The 26,125-nt window shown below is 40.6% G+C and overlaps 1 protein-coding gene across 1 annotated transcript in view; it reads right to left on the reverse strand.

Annotated features, from left to right (window-relative positions):
* Positions 1-26,125, reverse strand: part of CDHR3 (cadherin related family member 3) — a 257,056-nt gene that overhangs the window by 89,089 nt on the left and 141,842 nt on the right. The window contains exons 5-6 of the mRNA XM_066354381.1: positions 5,393-5,558; positions 1,964-2,061 (exon numbers count right to left, since the gene is read on the reverse strand). Of these exons, the coding sequence (XP_066210478.1) occupies positions 1,964-2,061; positions 5,393-5,558 (264 nt within the window). The remainder of the gene's footprint in view (positions 1-1,963; positions 2,062-5,392; positions 5,559-26,125) is intronic.

Below are 26,125 nucleotides of genomic sequence, written 5' to 3' on the forward strand. Positions count from 1 at the left end.
CCTCTGGTTAGGGCTTCCAGAGGGTCTTTTTTTCCTCCCCCAAAATGGACAAAATTGCCATGGCCTGCTCCCTTCACTTTGTACTCCTCCTACTTTTTTTTTTGTTTCCCTTCTTCTTCTTCTTCTTCTTCTTCTTCTTCTTCTTCTTCTTCTTCTTCTTCTTCTTCTTCTTTTTCTTCTCCTCCTCCTCCTCCTCCTCCTCCTCCTCTTCCTCTTCTTCTTCTTCTTCTTCTTCTTCTTCTTCTTCTTCTTCTTCTTCTTCTTCTTCTTCTTCTTCTCCTCCTCCTCCTCCTCCTCCTCCTCCTCCTCCTCCTCCTCCTCCTCCTCCTCCTCCTCTTCTTCTTCTTCTTCTTCTTCTTCTTCTTCTTCTTCTTCTTCTCTTTCTCCTCCTCTTCATTGTCTTCCTACTACCCCTACCTGGAACTTAGAGATAAAGGCTGGAGGTCTAACACCCATCTTGTAAACGTGAAGTGAGTAAAAGAGGACAAATTTAATATATTCTGGATGTTAGAGCAGAAAGATTGGAAGAGCCCAGGTTTCTGATGGCAGCAGCTCTGCTGGCTCTGGACTGCCCATCTGCCTCTGGACTTCTTGTTTTAGGAGAAAAAAATCCCACACTTATAAGACAATTCCTAGTGTTGGCTTTCCACCAATGAACTGAGACCTGCCCCAACCAATCAGAACCTCACAACTATATCCTTATTTGCATCTTTACTGACCAATCAGAACTACTCCATAATGACCAATCAGAATACATGGAGCTGACCAATTAGAATTATGCAATTTGGATTTTCCATTTTGAACCAACTTGGAACTAGGTTGGGAACTATTAATTAACTGAATAAAGTCTCTCCTTTTTCATTCTATTGTCTTTTGGATATAACAATTGGTTTTATTTATTTGTTTATTTATTTTTTGACAGAAGGACATCTTCTAATAATGTTGACTATTCCCGAACTTAAGATGTGTCCAATAATCTTAAACAGCTTTGTTTCAGACCTTGTAGACCACATTATATTGGTCCTGGAGTTTATTCCCAAGCTCACTTCTTCCTCGTAGAAAAGTAGTTCCTGTTGAAGCTGCAAATCGTGCAGCAAACAGCAGAAACAGCCTCCTGGTGTTATCAACTCCCTTCGTGTTATATTTCAAGCATTCTCTTCTCTGTAAGGCAGGATTCGCAGAAGTGTTTGTTGCCTACCCCAATGTCAGTCCACTGGCGTAATTCTCTCCTACCTGGGCTGCCCACTGCAGTGCATGCACAGGACCACTTGGGTGGGCCGAACTAGGAGCTGGAGCATCTTTCCCCAAGCTAAGAGGCTTCTTTGCCTAAGGTTCGGTGGTTACAAGAGCTCCACTGACATTTCCAGCAAGAAAACTGATTCAAAGGAGTGGAAGCGGGATCAGCTGTCTTAGACTAAATCATGAGCAACTCTTCCGGACCTGAGCCCTGCTTTTCTCTGTGAACTTCTCCCTTTCTATGGAATCCCAGGGACTCACTTTTCATTTCTTTTTTTTAACTTGGCTCCAAGCAGCTTGGCTTCATCTCTGAAATGGAAGTGTTAATGCCTTTGGGATATACATTTTATGCTTATTTTAAAATAATTTTTATCATCTTAGAATTTTAAAAAATGCTGAGCAATTTTGATATGCCAGGTGGGCATTGTGCTAAGTGGCTTTACATCCATTCTGTATTACTTACAATACCCCTACTGAGATAGGTGCTCTTATTTGACAGATGAAGTAATTGAAGCTCAGAGAGTTTAAGAGCATATCCAGGATCATACAGAGCCATGAATCCAATCTGGGGTGTCTGTGTCCAGAGTCCCCTTACCCACTCCAACCTCCCCATACTCTACGCTTTGGCAGGTGGCAGCATACTCCTCCCATTGCCACTGCCCCAGCCCACCCTGCCAAGATGCCAGCTCCTGGGGCAGGCCCTCTCCAGTTTAACAGGGAGACTTACACTGAGGGGTATATTTCGACTTGTGTCTTCTGGATCGAAGGCCTCAACCTGGTAACTGAATCCAGGGTTTGCTCCTTCCACTATATAGAGGTCTTGACCTACACCCGTATCCACAGTGGAATAAGAAACATTTTATTAGATAAAGCAAATGAGAAATTCAGGGCAGTCAAAGGAGCCAAACACAGCCCATGACACAAAGCATGTTGGCACTGTGGGGGAGGGGGCAGCGATAATAACGGCCATGAGTGAGACCATGGCCAACTTTCAGGGGTGGGTCCTTTCGTGGGAATTAATAAACTAGTAAGGTTGGCGACGCTGGTATCAAGTCCTTGCGTACTCCCTCCAATGAAAGCTGACCTAGGGTACTGTTGTTTAGTGGGAGAGGGGAGGTGATAGGGCAGAGAGTTGTAACCAGGAGCAAGAACCTCCATGGGGAAGTCATTCCAGGTTCCAGATCCCCTTTAATGTATAAATTCCTCCTGAACTGAGCTAAGGTCAACACTTGAAGTGCACATAGTATCTCAGCAGAAATGAGTCCCACAAGTGAGAGGGCTTCTGGTGGAACAGAGAGGAGACGGCACAAGGGGAGGGGGGCTGGGGAAAGGGACCACAAACTGATTTCCTCAGCTTCAGAGTTCTTGGCGCTCGTGGGGAAGGAGGAGCAGGCAGTTAACATTGTAACCCCACTTACAGCGTGGCTTTCCCCGAATTTTCTCTGTAACATTGTTCAGCAACATACACACACTTTACTCACTTATTTTATTATCTGTGTCTTCCCACTGGAATTCAGAAGCACCCACAGCCCTGCCCAAAGGCCACCATGTTCTCTGCTCTGGCTTTTCTCTTTCTGAGAACCTCTCTGTCCAGGAGATGACAGAATGCTCACATTAACTCACTCTTTTTTAAGGCACTGTGCTGAAGACTTAGCATATAGACTGTAGCAAAAATAGGTTTGCAGGTGCATAAAACACAGAGTCGATGCTTGTGTTATTCTTATTTGTTAATTATTGTATTATTTTCCATAGGAACAACTGTAAACTTTATGCCTCACCCTGTGTGTTTTCTCCTTTAATTTTCACAACAACCCTAGAGAGTGGGTATTGTAATTCTCTCCACTTTATAAATGAGAAAGTAGGCTCAGAGAAGTTACTGGGTTGTCTCGGCTAGTAGGTAATAGAATCAAAATGCAAACCCAAGCCATCTTACTCCTGAGCTTCAGCTTTCCTTCACTTTATCACGGCTCATGCTTTCATTCAAAGAAACGTTTACTGAGTTCTGACTCTGTAGCAAACACTGATCTACACATTGGTTCCACAAAACACTGCTCTCATGAGCTTGGATTCCAGTGGGAAGACACAGATAATAAAATAAACGAGTAAAATGTGTGTATGTTACTGAACAATGTTACAGAGAAAATTCGGGGAAAGCAATGCTGTAAGTGGGGTTACAATGTTAAACAGAGTGCTTACGGAAGGTCACTGTCATTTGAAATAAAATACTTAAAGAAATGAGGATGATCCACAGAGGATGGGAGAAGGGCAGAGGAAATAGCAACTGCCAAGATGCTGAGGTGGGTTGTGCCTGGGGCACTCGAAGATCGGCGAGGAAGCAGGGACTGCTGGAGCAAAGGGAGATGTGTGAGAAAGCATGGTAGGGGGGAGGGTTGCATGGGCTTGCCACGTTTGTTGGGGCCTTAAGGAGATTCTGGCTCTCCTTTTGAATGAGATGAGAGGTTCTTGTAGGGTTGTAAGCGGAGGAATGCCTTGAGTTGATGGATGTTTGACAGTATCCCCTGGCCGCTGTCTGGAGTATCCAATGTAGGGGTCAAGAGCAGAGCAAAGCAGAGGGCCTAGTAAACAGGATTGCAGGAATTCTGGTCAGACACACCCAGTGGCCGGCACCAGGGACGTAGTAGTGGAGAGGCTAAGGCTGGGCTGGATTCTGCATAGGTTTAGCAGGTGAGGACATTTCCTAATGGATTTGATGTTGGGAGGGAAAGAAGTTAAGGTTGACTTTGAAGTCTTGATCTAAGCAACCAGAGGATGGCGTTGCCATTAAAGTAGGAGAGACAGGAGAAGCAGCTCTGGGTGGGGATGGTGGGGGCCAGGGGGCGGAAGTGGCAGTCAAGAGTTTGGCTTGGAGGCATGTTAATTTTGAGCTGTCATATTCTGACACCATTTCCAATATGTGGGGTTTTTTTTTCCCTACACCACCACGGAATTATCTGACATCAGCTAAGAACTCGCCTCAGCTCAACCCCAGGTTGTCACCTATGCTCCCGACCCACCAGCTATAAATCTAAGGTTCCCTGAATGCCCTCATGGAGTTTGATTAACTTGCTAGAGGGGCTCCCAGAACTCGGGAATACGTTTTACTCACTAGGTCACTGGTTTACTATGAGAGGACACAACTCAGGAACAGCCAGATGGGAGAGGTGCACAGGGCACAGAGCTTCCCTGCCCTCTGGGCATGCCACTCTCCCTGAAGCTCCGCCAACCTGGAAGCTCTTGAACCCCTTTTGGATTTTATGGAGGCTTCAGTACATGGGCATTATTAATTAAACTAGTGGCCATTGATGATTGAACTTAATTTCTACCTTCTCTCCCCTCTGCAGTGGCGGGGTAGGTGAGAGAGTGGGGGGGTGAGGGGCTGACTGAAAGGTCCACTCCTCTAATCACATGACTGGTTCCACTGGTCACCATTGCCATGTGTAGGTGACCTTGGGGGCATTCCAAATATCACATCATTAAAGTAGCAAAACTACTTTTATCACTGTCATCACAGAGAATCAAAAGGATAGGAGCTTTGTGTCAGGAACAGAAGGAAGACCAAATATGTATTTCTTATTATAAATCACAATATTAAAGATGGCTATTAGGTATCCAAGTGGAGATGTTAGGTAAGATACTTGGATATTTCAATGGAGTTCAGGGGAGAATCCGGACGAAGACGATAGACTTGGAGATTGTCTGCATGGATGGCATTCAAAGCCACGAGCCTGAGGGAGATCATGCAGGAGTTCCCCTGTGCTACCCCCATATAAGCATTATCCCTACTCTGTTGCAGACTCCAGGCGCACACTGCTTTCAGGGATTTGGTGCCCATGGGGGGAATGAACAAGTCAGTCAGTGACCAGGAGTAGTGCACAGAAATGAACCTGGTCCATTTGAGGTCCTGAGCCTCATTTTCCTCCCCAGAACTGGGAGAGGCCTGAGAGGAACCATGGATGTGGAGGGCTTTGTAAATTGTTGGGCATTGTTACTGGAAGTCCTGGGCTGGAGGACATTTTATTTATCTCCTACTCATTAAGCATCTGCCTTTCCCAGGGAAACAGCTGCTTGTTTATTTACTTTTCTGTTTTTCTCTGTCCCTCAGGGTCCTCCCTGATGCCACCATCTGGGCTGCATTGCACACCCCTGTGTATCTTACCTTTTGCCAAGTTGCCTAGAAACTGAGGCGGCTCATTCACATCTGTTACCTGGACAGTTAGGACCTGTAGGTCAGTCACACCAACATCATCCTTAACATAAATCTGCAAATCAAATATGTTTGGTCCTGTTTCAAAATCTAGTTGTTCCTTCCCAGTGGTGACAACCTAAAAGTAAATGTAGAATCTTTAGTAATCATGGGAAAGAAGGTCTGCTTTTCATGCATGTATTTTGCAAATGGATATAACTCAGAAGAAAGCATCTAGCATCCTGGAAACCATCATTCACATCATCCACACACTGTCACAGTAACTGGTCATTTGCCTTAGTACTTCCAACATAAGCTCCATGACTCTCCTTCACTAAAGGGACTGCTGCGTATGATGCTGCTTTTCATAGAAAAGAAGAAGATTTAAGAGACATTCTGGTTCCCATGACTGGAAATGGAAGACCTGGGACTTAAAAAAAAAAATCTATCTCTACTTAGGGGAGGTTCCCAAACGAATCCCTTAGCAACGCTGAATATACTTGGATTTTATAGTCTTTAAGAATGAGATGCTGCCCTTTTCTAGAATTGCTGTTAAATTACATCTTGACTCATCACTCCATTCTAATTTTCCCAAGCCCACTTCTAAGAACAAACGAGGGAAGAAGGATGTGACCACAGAAATAAGGAATGATATTTACTAACATAAACATGTTTTTGTGTGTGTGCTTTACTATGCATTCCTCTACTATCAGACAGTTGTCCTCTGAACCACAAGTGTTTTGGGATTGTGGGAGGGGCACCAAGAAACAGGGCAGAGAGATGTTGCCAGAATCTAGACTGTTGCCATCAGCAACCCAGTGGTCCATGGTGGTGGGGGCCTGCCCACAGAAGGCCAGCCTGTGAGCTCTCATATCTATAAACACATCCCTGCTCATCCTTTGGGACATCAAGGATTACATTTTAGAATGGTTTTAATTAAGTTAATAGAACCTTTTGGCTATTAATACAACTTGGGCCAGACAGTGAGTATTCTACAGTGAGGAGAGTACTTAGCTCCATTCCCATTTCCACCCCTGAACTGTATGACCCTGGGGAGACACTTCAAGAGTTAGGTCAGGCTACTGTGGAGAATCAGAGGAAACCAAGTTCACTGTGAGCTGTCTTTAGTCAGGGAAGGGTTCATGGAACAGGCGGTGGGTATTGTGTTTGACTTTGTAAGATCTGGATTGGTTAAGAGAAGAGAGAGCAGCCACAGATGTGAATGAGTTTGTGCAGTGGAGAGAGAACGTACAGAGGAAGGTTGAGAGGAAAAATGAGGTAGTCTTGTCACCCATGAGCCAGGTCAGCCTGGTATTCACACAAGTGATGATGACCTGAGTCTATGCTTAGCACGTGGTAAATAAGAGGTAGTAGAAGATAAGAGTCTAGAGCAGGGGTCTCAAACTCGCGGCCTGCCGAACAATTTTGTGCGGCCCGCAGACTAATCCACGAAGTTCAAAATATTTTGGATAAAATTAAGTAAGCCTAGGGGCCTACTTGTATTTTTCATTTCTCTAGCATCCTAGCTAGATATTAGCTTAGTTAACAGCAGTTGTGATGCGAACTACAGTTTCTGGTCGTTTTGTGACACTGAGTAAACTGCATGTACGATTGTGCTTGTTGTACTGATTTTTTTTTTGTTTTCAACTGCAGTGAGAAAAGTGTTGCGTAACAGTTGCCTTTTGTAGACCTAGTGCGGCCCACCGAATGGCTGTGATCTTGCTCTGCGGCCCACATGCTGAGTTGAGTTTGAGACCCCTGGTCTAGAGTATAGACTTTGGAGCCAGACTGACTGGCTTTAAAGCCCAGCCTTCCTGTTACTTACCCTTTCTGTGCCTCAATTTTCCCATCTATAAAATGGGGATAAGAGCATCTACTTTATATGATTGTTGAGAGGATTAAATGAGTTAACCCATGGAATACTTAGATCACTATCTGCTACTGAGCAAACTCTTAATAAATGCTGACTTTCATTGTTGTTAGTCAAAGCTGTTACTGAATGTACGTCTACCAGAGCAACCCCTCTGTCCGGACAGCCCACTCTGCTTCCTGGTTTATCCCTAGGGTCCTGCTGAGCCTGTAACCTCCTCCTGAATGCCAAGCTTGGGCAGATGCATTTGTACAATGTTACTTACGGATGCTCCTTTCCCTTGGGAACTAGCTCTAACACTCTGAGGAAGAAACTAAAACAGTCAAAAACCATCCAAAAATGTTATATCTTGGAACCAAAGGAACTGGGTTGCTATCAACACAGATTGAAAGGTTGTGTTTATGTTACCAGCATTTATTAAATGTTTATTTGCCAGGCTCTTGCCAAGCCCTTTTGTGGAGTGTTTTATTTAACCTTCACAACAACCATAGTTTGGTAGACCATCCCCTTGTTTCACACCTAAGGAGACTAGAACAGGGAGGGGAGGGAACTCCGAAAGCCACTGTGAGGAGTGGGGAAGCCTTGATTTGGTTGTAGGAATCTGGCTGCAGTTTTGGTGAAAGACAGTTAGTTTGTTTTTAGGCATAATAAGTTTGAGATTTTTCTAGACAAGGCTGATCACATTTACAGTGTCCACAGTGTTCGTGGCAGTAGATGAAAACAAGAGGAGTCCAGCTCAGAAATGGACAAATGGAACGGGGGCGGTATGGCTTCCACTAGACCTCAGAGAGCCCCAGCCTTTGTTCCGGCTGGGCCTGCTATCACGTCTTCCTGGCTTTGCAGGGCTGTCTTTGTTGGTACTGCTCCAGGGGAAAATCCCCTGACAATGATCAGCCACGGGGCCGAATGAGGCTCAAACATCTCTCTTGCTGGGCAGTAGCCAGCCAGCGCAGTGTGAGGGCTATGAGCAAGGGTTCTTGGCGCCGGCCTGCCTGATCTCAAATCTCAAGTCTGCCACCCACAGCTATGTGAACGTGGGCTAGTTGCTCAACCTCTCTATGCCTCAGTTTCCTCACCTTTAACATGCAAAAATAATAGTATACCACTTAACACAATATAATATACAGGTGATGTGTTATAGAATCATACACCTGAAAACTATGTAATCTTATTCATCAATGTCAGCCCAATAAATTCAATAAAAAATACTTCCAAAAATAATAATAGTATACCACTTTATAGTGTTGTTATGAGGATTAAATGAATGCATTCACAAAATGTTAAGAAGAATTTCTAGCATACAATAAATACTCCATAAATGTGAGTATTTATTATCACATATTATCATCATCATTATCATCACTATTATTGATCCTCTTCTCGCCACCTCACCTCCTCCAGAAGTCTTAGCAGCTGGCATAAACCAGAGGTCACTCTCAGAAAGGTCTAACATCTGAGTCCCAAGGCCAACGCTGACTAGACCTTTGGACCAGAAACTGAAAAACCTCATTGCCAAACTTGTCATCCTGCAGAGTGTCAAGGATGCCCAAGTAGGAGCCAGGTTCTGCCACAGAAATGGCACTGATATGTTCAGTAGGCAATGGGACTGGCTCTTGTGAGCAGTTTGTGTTGGAGAATAAGATCTTTCTGGAGGTGATGTTTCATGATTTTGGGTAGTTTCTGGGGAAAAGCAATCATTTTTAAAAAATTACTATACACATATAATATTGTTATATATTAGTTTCAGGTGTACAGTATAGTGCAGGGGTCCCCAAACTTTTTACACAGGGGGCCAGTTCACTGTCCCTCAGACTGTTGGAGGGCCGGACTATAAAAAAAACTATGAACAAATCCCTATGCATACTGCACATATCTTATTTTAAAGTAAAAAACAAACAAACAAAAAAAAACAACAACAAAAAAAAAACAGGAACAAATACAATATTTAAAATAAAGAACAAGTAAATTTAAATCAACAAACTGACCAGTATTTCAATGGGAACTATGGACCTGCTTTTGGCTAATGAGATGGTCAATGTGCTCCTCTCACTGACCACCAATGAAAGAGGTGCCCCTTCCGGAAGTGCGGGGGGGGGGGGCGGATAAATGGCCTCAGGGGGCCGCATGTGGCCCGCAGGCCGTAGTTTGGGGACCCCTGGTATAGTGGTTAGATATTTATATAACTGACGAAGAGAAAATTGCAATGGAGTAGGCAGATGTTCCAACTGCCACCTCCCAGGACCAAACTGGATTACAACCTCATTTAAGAACAATCATTCTGAAAAACCAACTTTGGGTTAAATGAAGAGAAGACTATAAACAAGGATCACAGAAGAAGTCACACCGAGACTGGTAGGAAGGGCAGAGATGCAGAAAGGGCTGCCCCGCTCCCAGGAGCTAGGGGCAGCAGAGGATCCAGAGGGACTTTCACTGCGGGGAGGGTTGCCCTGAGAGGGGAGGGTCCTCAACCATAAGACAGTGCCCCAGCCTAGAGCCCCAACACCTAGAAGAGGTGCCCACATAGCATTTGGCGGTGAAAAGAGACGAGGTTTCTGTCTGCAAGAAAGAGACGGAGCTCTCTGAGATGCTGGCTCTATCTTAAAGCACCAGTGCAGAAAATCTTGTTCACAGCCACTTATCTAGGTCTCCGGCTGAGGTAAGGCTGAGGGGACTAGAGTTGTGTGGGGAGAGTGTGGGGTAGCGGGTGCAGGGGGAGAGGCCATGGGGTATGGCTGCCAGAGCCCTTGTGCTGAGTCATTCTCCAATACTGCAGTTGCCATCTTTCGTGGGTGGAGCAGTCCCCTCTGAGTAGCATCAGCCTGGGGAAAAGCAACTGCTCTGCCCTCGGGAGTTTCTCTTGCCCACCCATGGAGACCTGGCCATTCTGGAAGTCAGCCAGAAAACAGGGGGTGCATCAGTGACAATTTCTGGCGTTGAGGCTAGAGCTTTCTCCCCCCCCCCCCCCATCTTGAGTCTATGACTGGTGCTTATGCCTCATGGAAGACTCAGTAGAAACTGTTTAGACTTTAGGCAAATCACATCTCTGGGTCTCAGAGACCATACCCACTGGACTCCATGGGTCACACCCTACTGAATCTGTGAAAAAAGTTTGCTCAGACTGACACACCAACCACCCTTCCTAATCCCTAAATTGCCACAGGCTTTAGACTCTACCAGAGGTTTTTTCAGTGGCCAAGCCCAATAAGCAGTCAGCAGACAGAGGATGTAGTAGGCGGGACTCAGGAAATCTTGGCCTTTTAAGCAGACCTTCCCCTAGGCCTAGCATGGGTAAAAGCCAGCCTAGGTGTGAAGTTTGGTGTTTCCATGCGCACCTGGGCCCAGCAGATGCAACTGCAAACTCTGGATTACTTGAGCCTCCAAGAAAGTTGCTGAAGGCCAGTCATGGGCAGTGTCTCCCACTCGTCTGCACCAGGTACCCTCCAGGGAGGCCCAAGGCTGGCACATCCAGTGGCCAGCTGCAGAAAGCATTGGTTCAGGACCTAACAGCCCAGGCTGGTAGCATCTCCTAAGGAAGGGCTCATCACACCTGGCCCAGCTGAGGTGAGTTCTGCTTTCTGTGATCAGCATCTACACAGCAGTTCATGTGCATTGGATAGAGTAGAGCTTCAGAGTCAACTGGCCTGGGTGCTATATATTTTGCCTTATAGGGCTATATTCCACAGGGGGGAGGGAGAGAGGCTTGAAGCACGGACATTTAAAGTATAGGTCCCTGTGAACATATTGTTGGGTCTGGTTGAGGGGCTTGGACAGTTTCGGGGGGGGGAGGGGAGTCAGTCCCAGGAGAATACTCTCTCAGTCTTCCTCCCTGAGACCAGGGTCTCACCAGCTGTAAGAACTTCTGCAGAGGAGAGACTGTCAGCCCAACTCAATCTCAACCAGCTGCTCACCTTGTTGGGGAGAAATAAAATTTGAGTATTCAGCAGTGGGTGAGGGATTATACTCTGGAGTAGGAGGAACACTCACCATACTGAGCTCATAACCAAAAGTCTTCTGAAGTAGGGAGTCCCACTAATATTATATTACTAACCTCAACAGCCCTAACTCACTAAGGACACTAAAATCATAAAAAAGAATCAGTCTGAAATGATAAGTACAATACCAGAAATGAAGATTGCACTAATAGGAATCAACAGCAGGCAGGATAAAGCAGAGGATTAAATAAAAAATTTAGAAAACAAGACAAACATAAGCACAGAAGCAGAGTGGCAAAATAAAAAGAAGCTCAGAAAGACTGAGGAAACTCTAAGAAACCTCTGTGACAGCATGAAGAGAAACAACATACGCATCATGAAGAAAGAACAAGGGATAGAGAACTTGTGTGAAGAAATCATACCTGAAAATTTCCCTAAATTGATGAAGGAAAAAGTTACACAAGTGCAAGAAGCACAGAGAGTCCCACTAAAGAGGAACCCAAGAAGACATACACCAGACACATCATAATTAAAATGCCAATGTTAAGAAACAAAGGAAAAATACTAAAAGCTGCAAGAGAAAAGCAGTTAATCACCTACAGAATGACATCTGACTTCTTAACAGAAACACTTGAGGCCAGAAGGGATTGGCAAGATATATTCAAAGTGATGCAAAACAAGAACCTACAACCAAGACTACTTTATCCAGCAAGGCTATCATTTAAATTTGAAGGAGAATTTAAAAACTTCTCAGACAAAAAAGAAAAAGAAAAAAAACACTCAAGGAATTTATTACAACCAAACCAGTACTGGAAGAAATGTTAAGGGGTCAGCTGTAAAAAGAGCAAAGGAAAAAAAAATAGAGAAAAAGAGGATTGAAGATCTAAAGGATAAAATGGCAATAAATAAGTACATATCAATAATAACCTTAAATGTAAATGGATTAAATGCTTCAGTCAAAAGACATAGGGTAGCTGCATGGATAAGAAAACAGGACCCATACATATGCTGTCTACAAGAGACCCACCTCAGAACAAAGGACACACATAGACTGAAAGTGAAGATATGAAAAAAAGTATTTCATGCAAAAAGAAATGAAGAAAAAAAAAGCTGGTGTAGCAATATTTATATCTGACAAAATAGACTTTGAAACAAAGATTTTAATAATGAATAAATAATGTCAACACATAATGATAAAGGGAGCAATCCAACAGGAGTATATGACCATTGTAAATATTTATGAACCTAATATAAGAGCACCTAAATATATAAGGCAGATTTTGATGGATATAAAAGGCAAGATTGACAGCAATACTGTAATAGTAGGGGATTTTTAATACCCCATTAACATCAATGTGTAAATCCTCTAAAAAGAAAATTAACAAAGAAACAATGGCCTTTAAATGACATACTAAAACAACTAAATTTGATATCTTCAGAACCTTTTACTCCAAGAAAGCAGAATATACATTCTTTTCAAGTGCTCATGGTACATTCTCTAGGATAGACCACATGTTAGGACACATAACAAGTCTCAGTAAATTTAAGAAGATTGAAATCATATCAACCATCTTCTCTGATCACAATGGCGTGAAACTAGAAATCACTACAATAGAAAAACTGAAAAATCATTCAAACACTTGGAGACTTAAAAGCATGTTATTAAATATTGAACAAATGGGTTAACAATGAGTTCAAGAAATAAATAAAAATTTTCCTAGAAACAAATGAAAATGAACATACAACAACTCAAAATCTATGGGACATGGCAAAAGCAGTCCTGAGATGAAAGTTGCATTACAAGCATGCCTTAGAAAGCAAGGAAAACCTCAAATAAACAACTTAATCCTATACCTAAAAGAACTGGAAAAAGAACAACAAATAAAGCCCAGAGAAAATAGAAAGGAGGAAATAATAAAGATCAGAGTGAAAATAAATGACAATAGATGCTAAAAAAACAATATAGAAGATCAATGAAACCAAGAGCTGATTCTTTGAAAAGGTAAACAAGATTGAGGAGCCTTTAACCAGACTCATCAATTAAAGAGAAAGGACTCAAATAAATAAAATTAGAAATGAAAGTGAAGTAACAACTGACACTGCAGAAAAACAAAGGATTGTGAGAAGATACTATGAAGATTGCTATGCCAAAAAATTGCACAACCTAGGTGAAATCAATAAATTCCTAGAAATATACAATCTTCCAAAACTCAATCTGGAAGACTCAGAAAACCTAAAGAGACTGATCACAATGAATGAAATTGAAATAATTATCAAAAAACTCCCAGCAAACAAATGTTCTGGACCAGGTAGCTTCACAGGCAAATTTTACCAAACATTCAAAGAAAAACTAACACCTACCCTTCTCAAGCTATTTCAAAAAATTCAAGAGGAGGGATGACTCCCAAGCTCCTTTTATGAGGCAAGCATTATCTTCATTCCAAAGACAGATAAAGACACTAAAAAAAAAAAGAAAACTATAGGCCAATAACCCTGATGAACACGTGTAGATGCTAAAATTCTCAATAAAATATTAGCAAACTAGATCCAACAATACATCAAAAAGATCATATATCATGATCAAGTGGGATTTATTCTGGGGAGGCAAGGCTGGTACAATATTTGCAAATTAATAAATGTGATTTATCACATAAACAAAAGGAAGAATAAAAATCACACGATTATATCAATAGATGCAGAAAAAGCATTTGATAAAATCCAGCACCCAGTTATGATCAAAACTCTCAGGAAAGAGGAAATACAGGGAACATACCCCAACATAATAAAGGCCATCTATGAGAAACCCACAGCCAACATCATACTCAATGGGCAAAAATTAAAAGCAATCCCCTTAAGATCAGAAAGAAGGCAGGGGTGCCCCCTTTCACCACTCTTATTCAACATAGTTCTGGAAGTCCTAGCCACAGCAATCAGACAAGAAGAAATAAAAGGCATCTAAACTGGAAAAGAAGAAGTAAAAATATTGTTATTTGCTGACATGAAACTGTACATAGGAAACCCTAAAGCCTCAGTCAAAAAACTACTAGACCTGATAAATGAATTTGGCAAGGTGGTAGGATACAAAATTAATATTCAGGGATCAGTGGCATTTTTATAAACCAACAAGAAACTATCAGAAAGAGAAATTAAGGAAACAATCCCCATCACTGTTGCAACAACAAAAAATAAAGTACCTAGGAGTAAATTTAATCAAGGAGGTAAAATACTGGTACTTGAAAAATTATAAAACATTGAAAAAATAAATCAAGGAAGATACAAACAAGTAGAAGCATATACAGTGTTAATGGGTAGGAAGAATAAACATCATTCAAATGTCTATACTACCCAAAGCAATCTATGTATTCAATGCAGTTTCTATTAAAATACTGATGGCATACTTCAAAGATATAGAACAAATATTTCAAAAAATTTTATGGAACCCAAAAAGAACACAAATAGCCTCAGCAATCTTGAAAATGAAGAATAAAGTGTGATGTATCACACTTCCTGATATCAAGTTGTACTACAAGGCCATTGTAATCAAAACAGCCTAGTACTGGCATAAGAACAGGCATTCAGATCAATGCAACAGAACAGAGAATCCAAAAATAAACCCACGCCTTTATGGTCAATTGATATTTGAAAAGGAATTAAGAGCATACAGTGGAGTAAAGACAGTCTCTTTAATAAATGGTGTTGGGAAAATTGGATCGGTAGATGCAAAAAAAATGAAACTAGACCACTAACTTACATTGTTCACAAAAATAAAGTCAAAATGGATAAAAGTCTTAAATGTAAGTCACGAAATCATAAACATCTTGGAAGAAAACATAAGCAGTAAACTCTCCGATAGCTCTCGTAGCAATATTTTTGCTGATTTATCTCCATGGGCAAGTGAAGTAAAGTACAAAATAAACAAATGGGACTATATGAAACTAAAAATCTTTTGCACAGCAAAAGACACCATTAACAAATTAAAAATACAACCCACACAGTGGGAGAACACATTCGCCAATACGTCTGATACGAGGTTAATAACCAAAATTTATAAAGAACTTTTAAAACTCAACACAATCCAAATAAAAAATGGCAAAAGACCTGAATAGACACTTCTCCAAAGAAGACATATAGATGGCCAATAGACATTTGAAAAAAAGTTTAACATCACTAATCACCAGAGAAATGCAAATTAAAACCACAGTGAGATACCACCTCACACCTGTCAGAATGGCACTCATTAACAAAACAACACACAATAAGTGCTGATGAGGGTGTGGAGAAAGGGGAACCCTCCTGCACTGCTGGTGGGAATGCAGACTTGTGTAGCCACTGTGGAGAACTGTGTGGAGTTTCCTCAAAAAATTAAAAATGAAACTGCCTTTTGACCCCACTATCTATCTTTTAGGAATATATCCTAAGAATACCAAATCACTGATTCAAAAGAAGATATGCACCCCCATCTTTATTGTTTACAATAGCCAAGTGGAAACAGCCCAAGTGTCCGTCAGTGGACAAGTGGATTAAAAAGCAGTGGTACATATACACAATGGAATACTATGAGGCCATGAAAAAGAAGGAAATCTTACCTTTTGCAATGTCATGGATGGACCTGGAGATTATTATGTTAAGTGAAATAAGCCAGGCAAAGAAAGAAAAATATCATATGATGTCACTTATATGTGGAATCTAATGAACAAAGTGAACTGAGGAACGGAATAGAGGCAGAGGCAGGGTCACAGGGAGCAGAGGGACAGCTGTCAGAGGGAAGGGGGATGAGGGAATGGGATCAGAGAAGATGAATGGATTAGTGAAATTCTATATACATAACACATAGATACAGAAAACAGGACAGCAAATCCCAGAGGAAAGGGTGGGAGGAAGTTAGGGAGAGAGGGGCAAAGGGGGTATAACGGGGGGTACATGGGTGGGGGTGAGGGTGTTATATTGAGTGGGACACTTGAATCCATGTTAACACAATAAGTTCAAATTTATTCAATAAAGAGAAAAGAAAAAAGAAGATATTTATATAATTTAAAAAGTGATCTCCCCAATATGTCTAGTATCCCATCTGACACCATAAAGTTATTACAATATTATTGAATATATTCCCTGTGCTATACTTTATATTTCAGTGACTATTCTGTAACCACCAATCTGTAGTTCTTAATCCCTTCACATTTTTCATTCAGTCTCCCTACACCCCTCCCATCTGGCAAGTATCAGTTTACCCTCTGTATCTATGAGTCTGTTTCTATTTTGTTTGTTTGTCTTGTTCTTTATATTCTACATATAAGTAAAATAATATGATATTTGTCTTTCTCTGTCTGACTTATTTCACTTAACATAATACCCCTAAGTCTACCCACATTGTCACAAATGGTAAGATTTAATTCTTTTTATGTCTGAATAATATTCCATTGCATATATGTACCACTGATTCTATATTTGGTCATCTACTGATGAACACTTAGGTTGCTTGAATAACTTGTCTATTGTAATAATGCTGCAATGAACATAAGGATGCATATATTCTTTCCAATCAGTATTTTGAATTTCTTTGGATAAATACCTAGAAGTGGTGTTGCTGGGTCATAACATAGTTCTATTTTTAATTTTTTGAGGAACCTCCATACTATTTTCTATCGCTGTACCAATTCGCAATCCCACCAACAGTACCCAAGGGTTCCCTTTACTCCATCCACATCCTCACCAACACATGTTGTTTGTTGATTTATTGATAATAGTCATCCTGACATGTGTGGGATGGTATCTCATTGTGGTTTTAATTTGCATTTCTCTGATGATTAGTAACATTGAGTAACTTTTCATATATTTATTGGCCATCTCTATGTCTTCTTTAGAGAAATGTCTATTCAGATCCTCTGCCCATTTTTAAATTGGATTGTTTGGGGGGGTTGGTATTAAGTTGTATGAGTTATTCATAAATTTTGAATACTAACACTTTATCAGATGTATCATTGGCAAATATCTTCTTCCATTTGGGAGTTTGTCTTTACATTTTGTTGATTGTTTCCTTTGTTGTGCAAAAACTTTTATATTTTAATGCAATCCTGTTTCTTCATTTTTTTCTATTGTCTCCCTTGCCCAACCGGGTATATCAGAAAAATATATTACTAAGAATAACATCAAAGAGTTTACTGCCTATGCTTTCTTCTAGGAGGTATGGTCTTAGGTTTTACATTTAAGTATTTAATTCATTTTTAGTTTATTCTTGTATATAGTGTAAGAAAGTAGTCTAGTTTTATTTATTTTGCAAGTATCTTTCCAATTTTCCCAGCATCAGTTATTAAAGAGACTGTCTTTACCCCATTGTATGTTCCTGCCTCCTTTGTCATAGATTATTGACCATATAAGCATGGGTGTGTTTTTTTTTCTGGACTCTCTCTTTTGTCATATTAATCTATTTATTTGTTTTTATGCCAGTACAATTTTGTTTTAATTACTTTAACTTTGTACTATAGTTTGATATGAAGTAGAGTGATACCTCTAACTTTATTCTTCTTTCTTAAAATTGCTGTGGTTATGGGGTATTTTATGGTTTCATATAAATTATAGAAATATTTAGTCTAGTTCAGTGAAAAATGCCATTGGTATTTTCATAGGGAGTGTATTGAATCTATAGATTTCTTTGGGTAGTATGGACATTTTTTTTTTTTTTTTTTTCATTTTTCTGAAGCTGGAAACGGAGAGACAGTCAGACAGACTCCCGCATGCGCCCGACCGGGATCCACCCGGCACGCCCACCATGGGGCGACGCTCTGCCCACCAGGGGGCGATGCTCTGCCCCTCCGGGGTGTCGCCATGTTGCGACCAGAGCCACTCTAGCGCCTGAGGCAGAGGCCACAGAGCCATCCCCAGCGCCCGGGCCATCTTTGCTCCAATGGAGCCTTAGCTGCGGGAGGGGAAGAGAGAGACAGAGAGGAAAGCGTGGCGGAGGGGTGGAGAGGCAAATGGGCGCTTCTCCTGTGTGCCCTGGCCGGGAATCGAACCCGGGTCCTCCGCACGCTAGGCCGACGCTCTACCGCTGAGCCAACCGGCCAGGGCCTAGTATGGACATTTTAATGATGTTAAGTCTTCTTTTCTGTGAGCACAATATATGCTTCCATTTATTTGTATCTTCATTGATTTCTTTTGTCAAGGTCTTACAATTTCCAAGAACATGTTTTTTATCTCATTGGTAAATTATTTCTAGATTTTTTAAATGCAATTGTATGTGAAATTGCTTTCTTGATTTCCCTTCTGATAGTTCATTATTGGTGTATAAAAAAGCAATCTATTTCTGAACAATAATTTTGTATCTTGATACTTTACCGATTTATCAATTCTAATAGTTTTTTGTGGAATCCTTAGGGTTCTCTATATAAAATATTGTCATCAGCAAATAATGACAGTTTTATGTCTTCCTTCCCAATTTGAATACACTTTATTTCTTTTTCTCTGATTGTTGTGGCCAGGAATTTCAATACTATGTTGAATAAAAGTGGTGAAAGTGAACATCCTTTTCTTGTTTTGTTTTGTTTTATCTTAAGTAAAAGGCTTTAGCTTTTCACTGGTGAGTGTGATGTTATAATTTGTCACATATAGCCTTTATTATATATGATAGCATGTTCCCTCTCTATTCCCACTTTGCTGAGAGTTTTTATCATAAATAGGTGCTAGAATTTGACATATGCTTTTTCTGCATCTATTGATATGAGCATATGATTATTATTATTTCTTTTGTTTATGTGGTATACTACATTAATAGATTTGCAGATATTGTACCAATCTTGCATATCCAGAATAAATCCCACTTGATCATGATGTATGATCTCTTAATGTATTGCTGAATTATGTTTGCTCATATTCTGTTGAGGAATTTTGCATTAATGTCCATCAGGGATATTGGCCTATAATTTTGTTGTTGTTGTTGTTGTTTGGGGTTTTTTTTTGTAGTGTCTTTATCTGGTTTTGGAATTAGGATAATGCTGGCCTTATAAATGAGCTTGGGAGTCTGCCCTCTTCTTAAATTTTTTGGACTAGTTTGAGAAGGATAGGTATAAGTTCTTCTTTAAATGTTTGGTAAAATTTACCTATGAAGCCATCAGGTCCAGGACTTTTGTTTGTTGGGAGTTTTTAAGTTACTGCTTCGATTTCATTAGTTGTGATTACTCTGTTCAGATTTTCTGTTTCTTCTCCATTTAGTTTTGTAAGATTATATGTTTCTAGGAATTTACCCATTTCTTCTAGATTGTCCAATTTGTTGGTGTATAGTTGTTTGTAACACTTTTTTATAACCCTTTGTATTTCTGTGGTGTCAATTGTTCTCCTCTTTCATTTCTGACTTAAGTTTTGGATCCTCTCTCCTTTTTTTCTTGATGAGTCTGGTTAAAGGTTTATCAGTCTCATTTATCTTTACTAAGAACCAGCTCTTGATTTGTTTTGTTTTTTGTATTGTTTTTAAAGACTATTTTGTTTCTGCTGTGATATTTATTATCTCCTCCCTTTTACTCACTTTAAACATTGTTGTTCTTTTTTTAGTTCCTTTAGGTACAAGGTTAGATTATTTATTTGAAATTTTCCTCATTTCTTGAGGTAGGCCTGTATTGCTATAAATTTACCTCTTTGAACTTCTTTCACTGTGTTCCACAGATTTGAGGTTGTGTTTTTATTTTTTTACTTTTTTTTCTCAAGGTATTTTTTATTTCTTTCTTGATCTCATTGTTAGCCCATTCATTGTTAGTACCATGTTATTTAGTCTCCATGTGTTTGTGTGTTTTTCAGTTTTCTTCTTGTAATTAATTTCTAGTTTCATATCATTATGATCAGAGAAGATGTTTGGTATAATTTCAATTATCTTACGTTTATTGGGACTTGTTTTGTGTCCTAACATGTGGTCTATCCTAGAAAATGTTTTTTGTGCACTTGAAAAAAATGTATATTCTGCTGTTTTGGCTGAAATGCTATGAAGATACCAATTAAACCCATCTTATCTAACATGTCATTTAATGTCACTAGTTCCTTAGTTATTTTCTGTCAGGAAGATCTATTCATTGATGTCAATAAGGTACAAAAATCCCCTACTATGAATATTATTGTTGATTTCTCCCTTTATGTCCATCAAAAAATCTGCTTTATACATTTAGATGCTCCTATGCTGAATGCATAAATGTTTACAAGGGTTATATCCTCCTGTTGGATTAATCCATTTATCATTATGTATGTCCTTCTTTATCTTTGCTTAAAGCCTATTTTGTCTGATATAAGTATTACTACCCCAACATTTTGTTTGTTTTTAGTTGCATGAAATATATTTTTCCATTCCTTTACTTTCAGTCTCTGTGTATCTTTTGATAAAAAATGGGCCCTTTTTTTGTGTGGCAGAAACAGAGAGAGAGACAGATAGGGACAGACAGACAGAAAGGGAGAGAGATGAGAAGCATCAATTCTTCGTTGTGGCTCCTTAATCTCTTGAGTTGCTCATTGATTGCTTTTTCATATGCGCCTTCATCAGGGGGCTTCAGCAGAGTGAGTGATCCCTTGCTCAAGCCAGTGACCTTTGAGCTCAAGCCAGCGGCCATGGGGTCTTGTCTATGATCCCACGCTCAAGCCAGCCACCCTGCAGTTAAGCTGGTGAGCCAGTACTCAAGTCAGCAACCTCAGGGTTTTAAACCTGGGTCCTCTGTGTCCCAGTCCAACGCTCTATCCACTCTGCCACTGCCTGGTCAAGTGAGAAATAGATCCTTTTTAAATAACATATGCATCTGGACTGTTTCTTTATCCATTTATCCATCCTATGTCTCTTAATTAGAGCACTTAATTCAGTTACATTTAAAGTGCTTATTGATAGGTATGTAATTACTGCCATTTTATTATTCATATTTATGTTCTTCTCCCCTACCCCCTTCTTCTTCTGAAAGAAGTCACTTTACCATTTATTATAATACTGTTTTGGTGGTGATGAACTCCTTCAACTTTTTCTTGTCTGAGAAACTCTGTGTCTCCCCTTTGATTCTAAATGATAACCTTGCTAGGTAGGGTAATCTTGGTTGTAGGTCCTTGCTTTTCATCACTTTGAATATTTCATGCCAGTCTCTTCTGGCTTACAAAGTTTCTGTTCAGAAATCAGCTGACAATCTGATAGAAGCTCTCTTGTAGGGAACTAATTGCTTTTCTCTTACTGCTATTAGATTCTCTCTGTCTTTAACCTTTGGCATTTTAATTATGATGTGTCTTGGTGTGGCTCTCTTTGGATTCATCTTCTTTGAGACTCTCTGCACTTATTGGACTTGTGTGTCTATTTCCTTCGCCAAGTTAGAAAAAATTGCTATCATTATTTCTTCAAATAGTTTTTTATTCTTTTGCATTCTCTCTTCTTTCTGGTATCTCAATGTTGTAAACATTGGTATATTTTATATTGTTCCAGAGGTCCCTTAAATTATCCTCATTTTTTTACTTTAATTTTTTCATTGATTTGAGAAAGAGAGAGAGAGAGAGAGAGGAGGTGAGAGAAAGAAACATCAACCCTTTTGTCCACTTTAGTTGTTCCAGTTAGTTATGCAATCATTGGTTGCTTTTCCTATGTGCCATTTAGTTGTGTACTCATTAGTTGCTTCTCATATGTGCCCTGACCTGCAACCTTGGCTTGTCAAGATGACACTCTACCTACTGAGCCACATGGCCAGGGATATCTTCGTTTTTTAAAAAATTATTTATTTGCTGTTTTGATTGGTTGTTTTTCCTTACCTTGTCTTTCAAATCACTGATTTGAGCCCCTGCTTCATCCCATCTGCTGTTGATTCCTTGTATTTTACTTTTCATTTCAGTTATTATATTCTTTACTTCTGACTAGTTCTTTTATTTCTGGTTTCTGTTCTGTTTTTGTATACTATCTCTTTGTTGAAGTTCTCACTGAGTTCATCTATTCTTTTTCTAAGTTCATTGAACAACCTTATTAACAATATTTTGAATTCTATACCTGGTAGATTGTTTGCTTTCATTTTGTTTAGTTATTTTTCTGGAGTTTTCTCCTGTTCTTTTATTTGGGACATATTTCTTTGTCTCCTCATTTTGGCTGTCTATCTCTGTGTTTGTTTCTATGTATTAGGTAGATCTGCTATGCCTCCCAGTCTTAGCAGTGTAGCTTTATGTAGTAGGTGTTCTGTGGGTCTCAGTGGCACAGTTTCACTAGCCACCTGAGCTGGGTGCTCCAAGAGTATCCCATGTGTAGGTTATATGTGCCCGCCTGTTGCAATTGAGCTTTCCTATTGGTACATCAGTGTGTGGGGTTGATCCTCAAGCTGAGTTTCTGTGAGGACAGGCCACAGAGGGGAGGAGTTTTTGTGCAGGGAGCTGAACTCAAAGAATGAGGTTCATCTCAGTGGGGCTCTGGTACCTGCTGAGACCACGCTTTAGGTGTGCTATTTGTGGAGCTAATCAGATGGTGCTCTGTTGTGGCCTGAAGCCAGCCACTGGGTGTGTTGCTTCTGGGACCTCTTGGAAGGGGGTCTATTGCAGGCCAAGGTCAGCTTACCAGTGCCTGGCCTGGAGCTACCTGGTAGGAGACACAGAGAATCTGTGGTTTGCAGCTGCTTATGCTGGGGCCACAGGCCCCACTGCAATCCAAGACCCCTTACCACCAGTGCTTGGATTTAGGCAACTTAGCAAGAGGCACGGGGCATGCTGAGGTCAGCTTCCACCTGCCTGGGGCCTATGGATTTTGGAGAATTTTAAAGTATATAATGTGAACTGAGACTGGCTGCCTGTGAGACACAGCCACTGGAAGAACCAAAGGTGGTGTGCAAACTGGGTGGAGCAGGGTCTCAGGGAGCCACCAGGACGGAGTGATCAGTGTTCAGCATTTTAACGTAAATTCAGATTTGACACCCACTTGCGCCTTTAAGTTGTGTGGGGGGACAGCTCACCACAGGAACAATGGCAGCCCTTGTCCTGAAGCCTCACAATTCAGTTTTTTCTCTATGTCTCTGGCCACTTTTGAAACTGTTGTCCCTTTGCTGGAGCTTAGGGTGAGTGTTAGTGGGCAAATGAGCCCTCTGTCCCACCAGAGGAATCCCCACTGATTTTCATAGCAAACTGTTGTGGGGACTCCTCTTTATGGCACTTGGAGCCCTGAGCTGGTGAGCCCAGTGTGGAGCTGGGGTCTCTTGCTCCTCAGGGGGACCTCTGCAGCTGAGATATCTTTCCTAATTCTCAATTACCACATGTGGATGTGGGAACAGCCCATTCTACATCTCCATCCCTCCTGCTGGTCTTGATGTGGCTTCTAATAGGACTTCCATTCAGCTAGTCATCAAATGGTTCTTCAAGTTGATTGCGGTATAATTTAATGTGATTTGATTTGGTCATGAAAGGAGGTGAGCATCGCATTTACCTACTCTAATATCTTGACTGGAGCAAACCCCAAAAGCAACCAATTCTTTTTTTTTTTTTAAAGAATTTACTTTTTGATTTTAGAGAGAGGAGGGAGAGAGAGAAGCATCAACTCACAGTAGTTGCTAGGAGTGAGAAGCATCAACTCACAGTAGTTGCTTCTCATATGTGCCTTTACCAGGCAAGGCTGGAGTTTCAACCTCAGTGTTCCAGGTTGATGCTTTATCCACAGTGCCACCACAGGTCAGGACAAAAACAGCCAATTCTTTAAAAAAGCTTTAGAATTTGTAGGCCTGTGGCCCATCCTAATATCAACACAGGGTCTTTATCAGCTGTGGGCTGTGTCTAGGAGGACATCAGTGCTAAGAGAATATGCTGAATACTTGAGCTTAGATCAGTTGAGGGGCTAAGAAAGTCACCATTTTTAGGGGTCAGAAACAGGCTGGAATTCTTCCTTGACTGATGGCCCTATTTGAATTGTATGGCATGTGGGAAGGGCGTGTCCCACAGAGAAGGACTTGGGTACTCATCCAAACAGCTACAGATGTACATGGCAATGTAGAAGAAAAGAGCCTAAGACTGGGAGTCAGATGACCTGGGTTAAGTACTTATTTTATCCTTTATGGCCATATGATCTTGGAAATATTAATGGAAGTTGCTGTCTCTTTGTTACCTTCTTTCTAAAATAGAAATTTTAAATAAAATTAAATAGTAATAATATCAGTGTTAGAAATATCAGTGATTTAAGAAATCAGGATATGGATGTACTTTGTAAACTGCGAATTTGAAGCAGCATGGCTGTCATCATCATTAAAGGCTGTCGACTATAGAGTCTGAGAGTGAGAGCTTACAAGTGGAAACAACCCAATACCTGTTGACTGATGAACAGATAGACAAATGTGGTATCTCCATACAGTGGACTATTACTCAGCCTGAAACATGACTGAAATACTGAACCATGCTACAAAGTGTGTGGTCCTTGAAACTTTATGCTCAGTGGGAAGAAGCCAGTCATTATAGACCACATACAATATGATCCCATTTATATGAGGTGTCCAGAATAGGCAAATACATTAATTTAGAAAATGGATTAGTGGTTGTCAGGGACTGAGAACCACATAGGGGCAGAGGAATGACTGCCAATGGATTTGAGATTTCATTTCAAACTGATAGAAATGTTCTAAAATGAGATTGTAATGGTGGTCTGTGAATATAGTAAAAATCACTGAACTGTACATTTAAATGGTTGAACTGTATGCTGTGTGAATTATATCTCAATGAAACTAGTTAACAAAACGATGAGAGCTCTGAAGTCATGTGGCCTGGGTTCCAATTTTAGCTCAGCTACCTAATAGCTTATTCTACCCAGGGCAAGCTATTTAACCTGTCTTTTAAATTTTGCTTGATTTTTCTCATCTGTAAAAAGGGGGTAATAATACAAATAAAATAATGAAATAATACAAATAAAATAATGCAAATAAAGATTAAGAGTAAGCAATGTAAAACCTGTTCAAAAATGCCTGACATGTACTACATGCCCTCTAAGTGCAAGCAGTTGGTAAGGCTTCTAGGAACAGATGACTATCAGCTATTAAAGAGGAGCCAGATGTCAAAGGAACAAGTAGATTGAGCAGATAAGTCACAGAACCAGCATCTGGGTCCTGGGAATGCACACTAGATGTTGATGTGAAGACTGTCTTAATGTGTGTTCCTTACATACCTGATGGTCTACCCCTGAAGTGCTGAGAATACCAAATGCCTGTGCTCATGGATTCCACAATGACTTTAGTGATCAGTTGGTTTTAAGAACACCTAGAATTTACTTCAGGGAGGCAACCAAGCTTAGACAAAGCAAGTTGAGCCCATTGGTTTCCACTGGAACCCTAGGACAATGGCAGGCGGTACCAGGGGCAAGGCTAGCGGTAACCATAGGAGAGTCCTATGCCATCTGAGAACTAGGTGGGGGTTAGAGATAACATACAAGTAGGGATAACATACAAGACACCTGGACCCTAAAAATATCCTTGAAGACCTCCAAGGTTACCAGTGGGAAACATGTAATGGACAGGTTTGTCCTGCCTAAGAAAGAGTGACAACTTCAGAAAGACTCAAATAACCAGGAAACAGAGCTGTGGTACCATAGCTCTTCAGTGTGAGTGGGTGGGGTGGAATTACCCAAAAGGAAATACACAGTAGGGCTGGACAGTTAGGCTTATATTTTTACTAAGGGCATGTTCTTTCATATCAAACAAGGACCCTCATAGATTTCCTTCTGAAAGATCACAGAAGCCTAGAAAAACAAAATTACCAGACTGGTTCATCAGGGCCAGGCCTTTAAGAAGCTCAATACTCAAACTATCCCACCCAAAGAATTCAGTAACTGTCAGCACACCTTACACCTGATAGCATGTGAGGACGGTTGGCAACACGAAACGAGCCTTTTATTTGTAACAAGTTGAGCACAGTGTTCAACTGGACTGGATTAAATGGAGTAAAAAGTTTCAAAGGCTAGCA

The sequence above is a fragment of the Saccopteryx leptura genome, chromosome 12, assembly GCF_036850995.1.
Source record: "Saccopteryx leptura isolate mSacLep1 chromosome 12, mSacLep1_pri_phased_curated, whole genome shotgun sequence".
Lineage (NCBI taxonomy): Eukaryota > Metazoa > Chordata > Mammalia > Chiroptera > Emballonuridae > Saccopteryx > Saccopteryx leptura.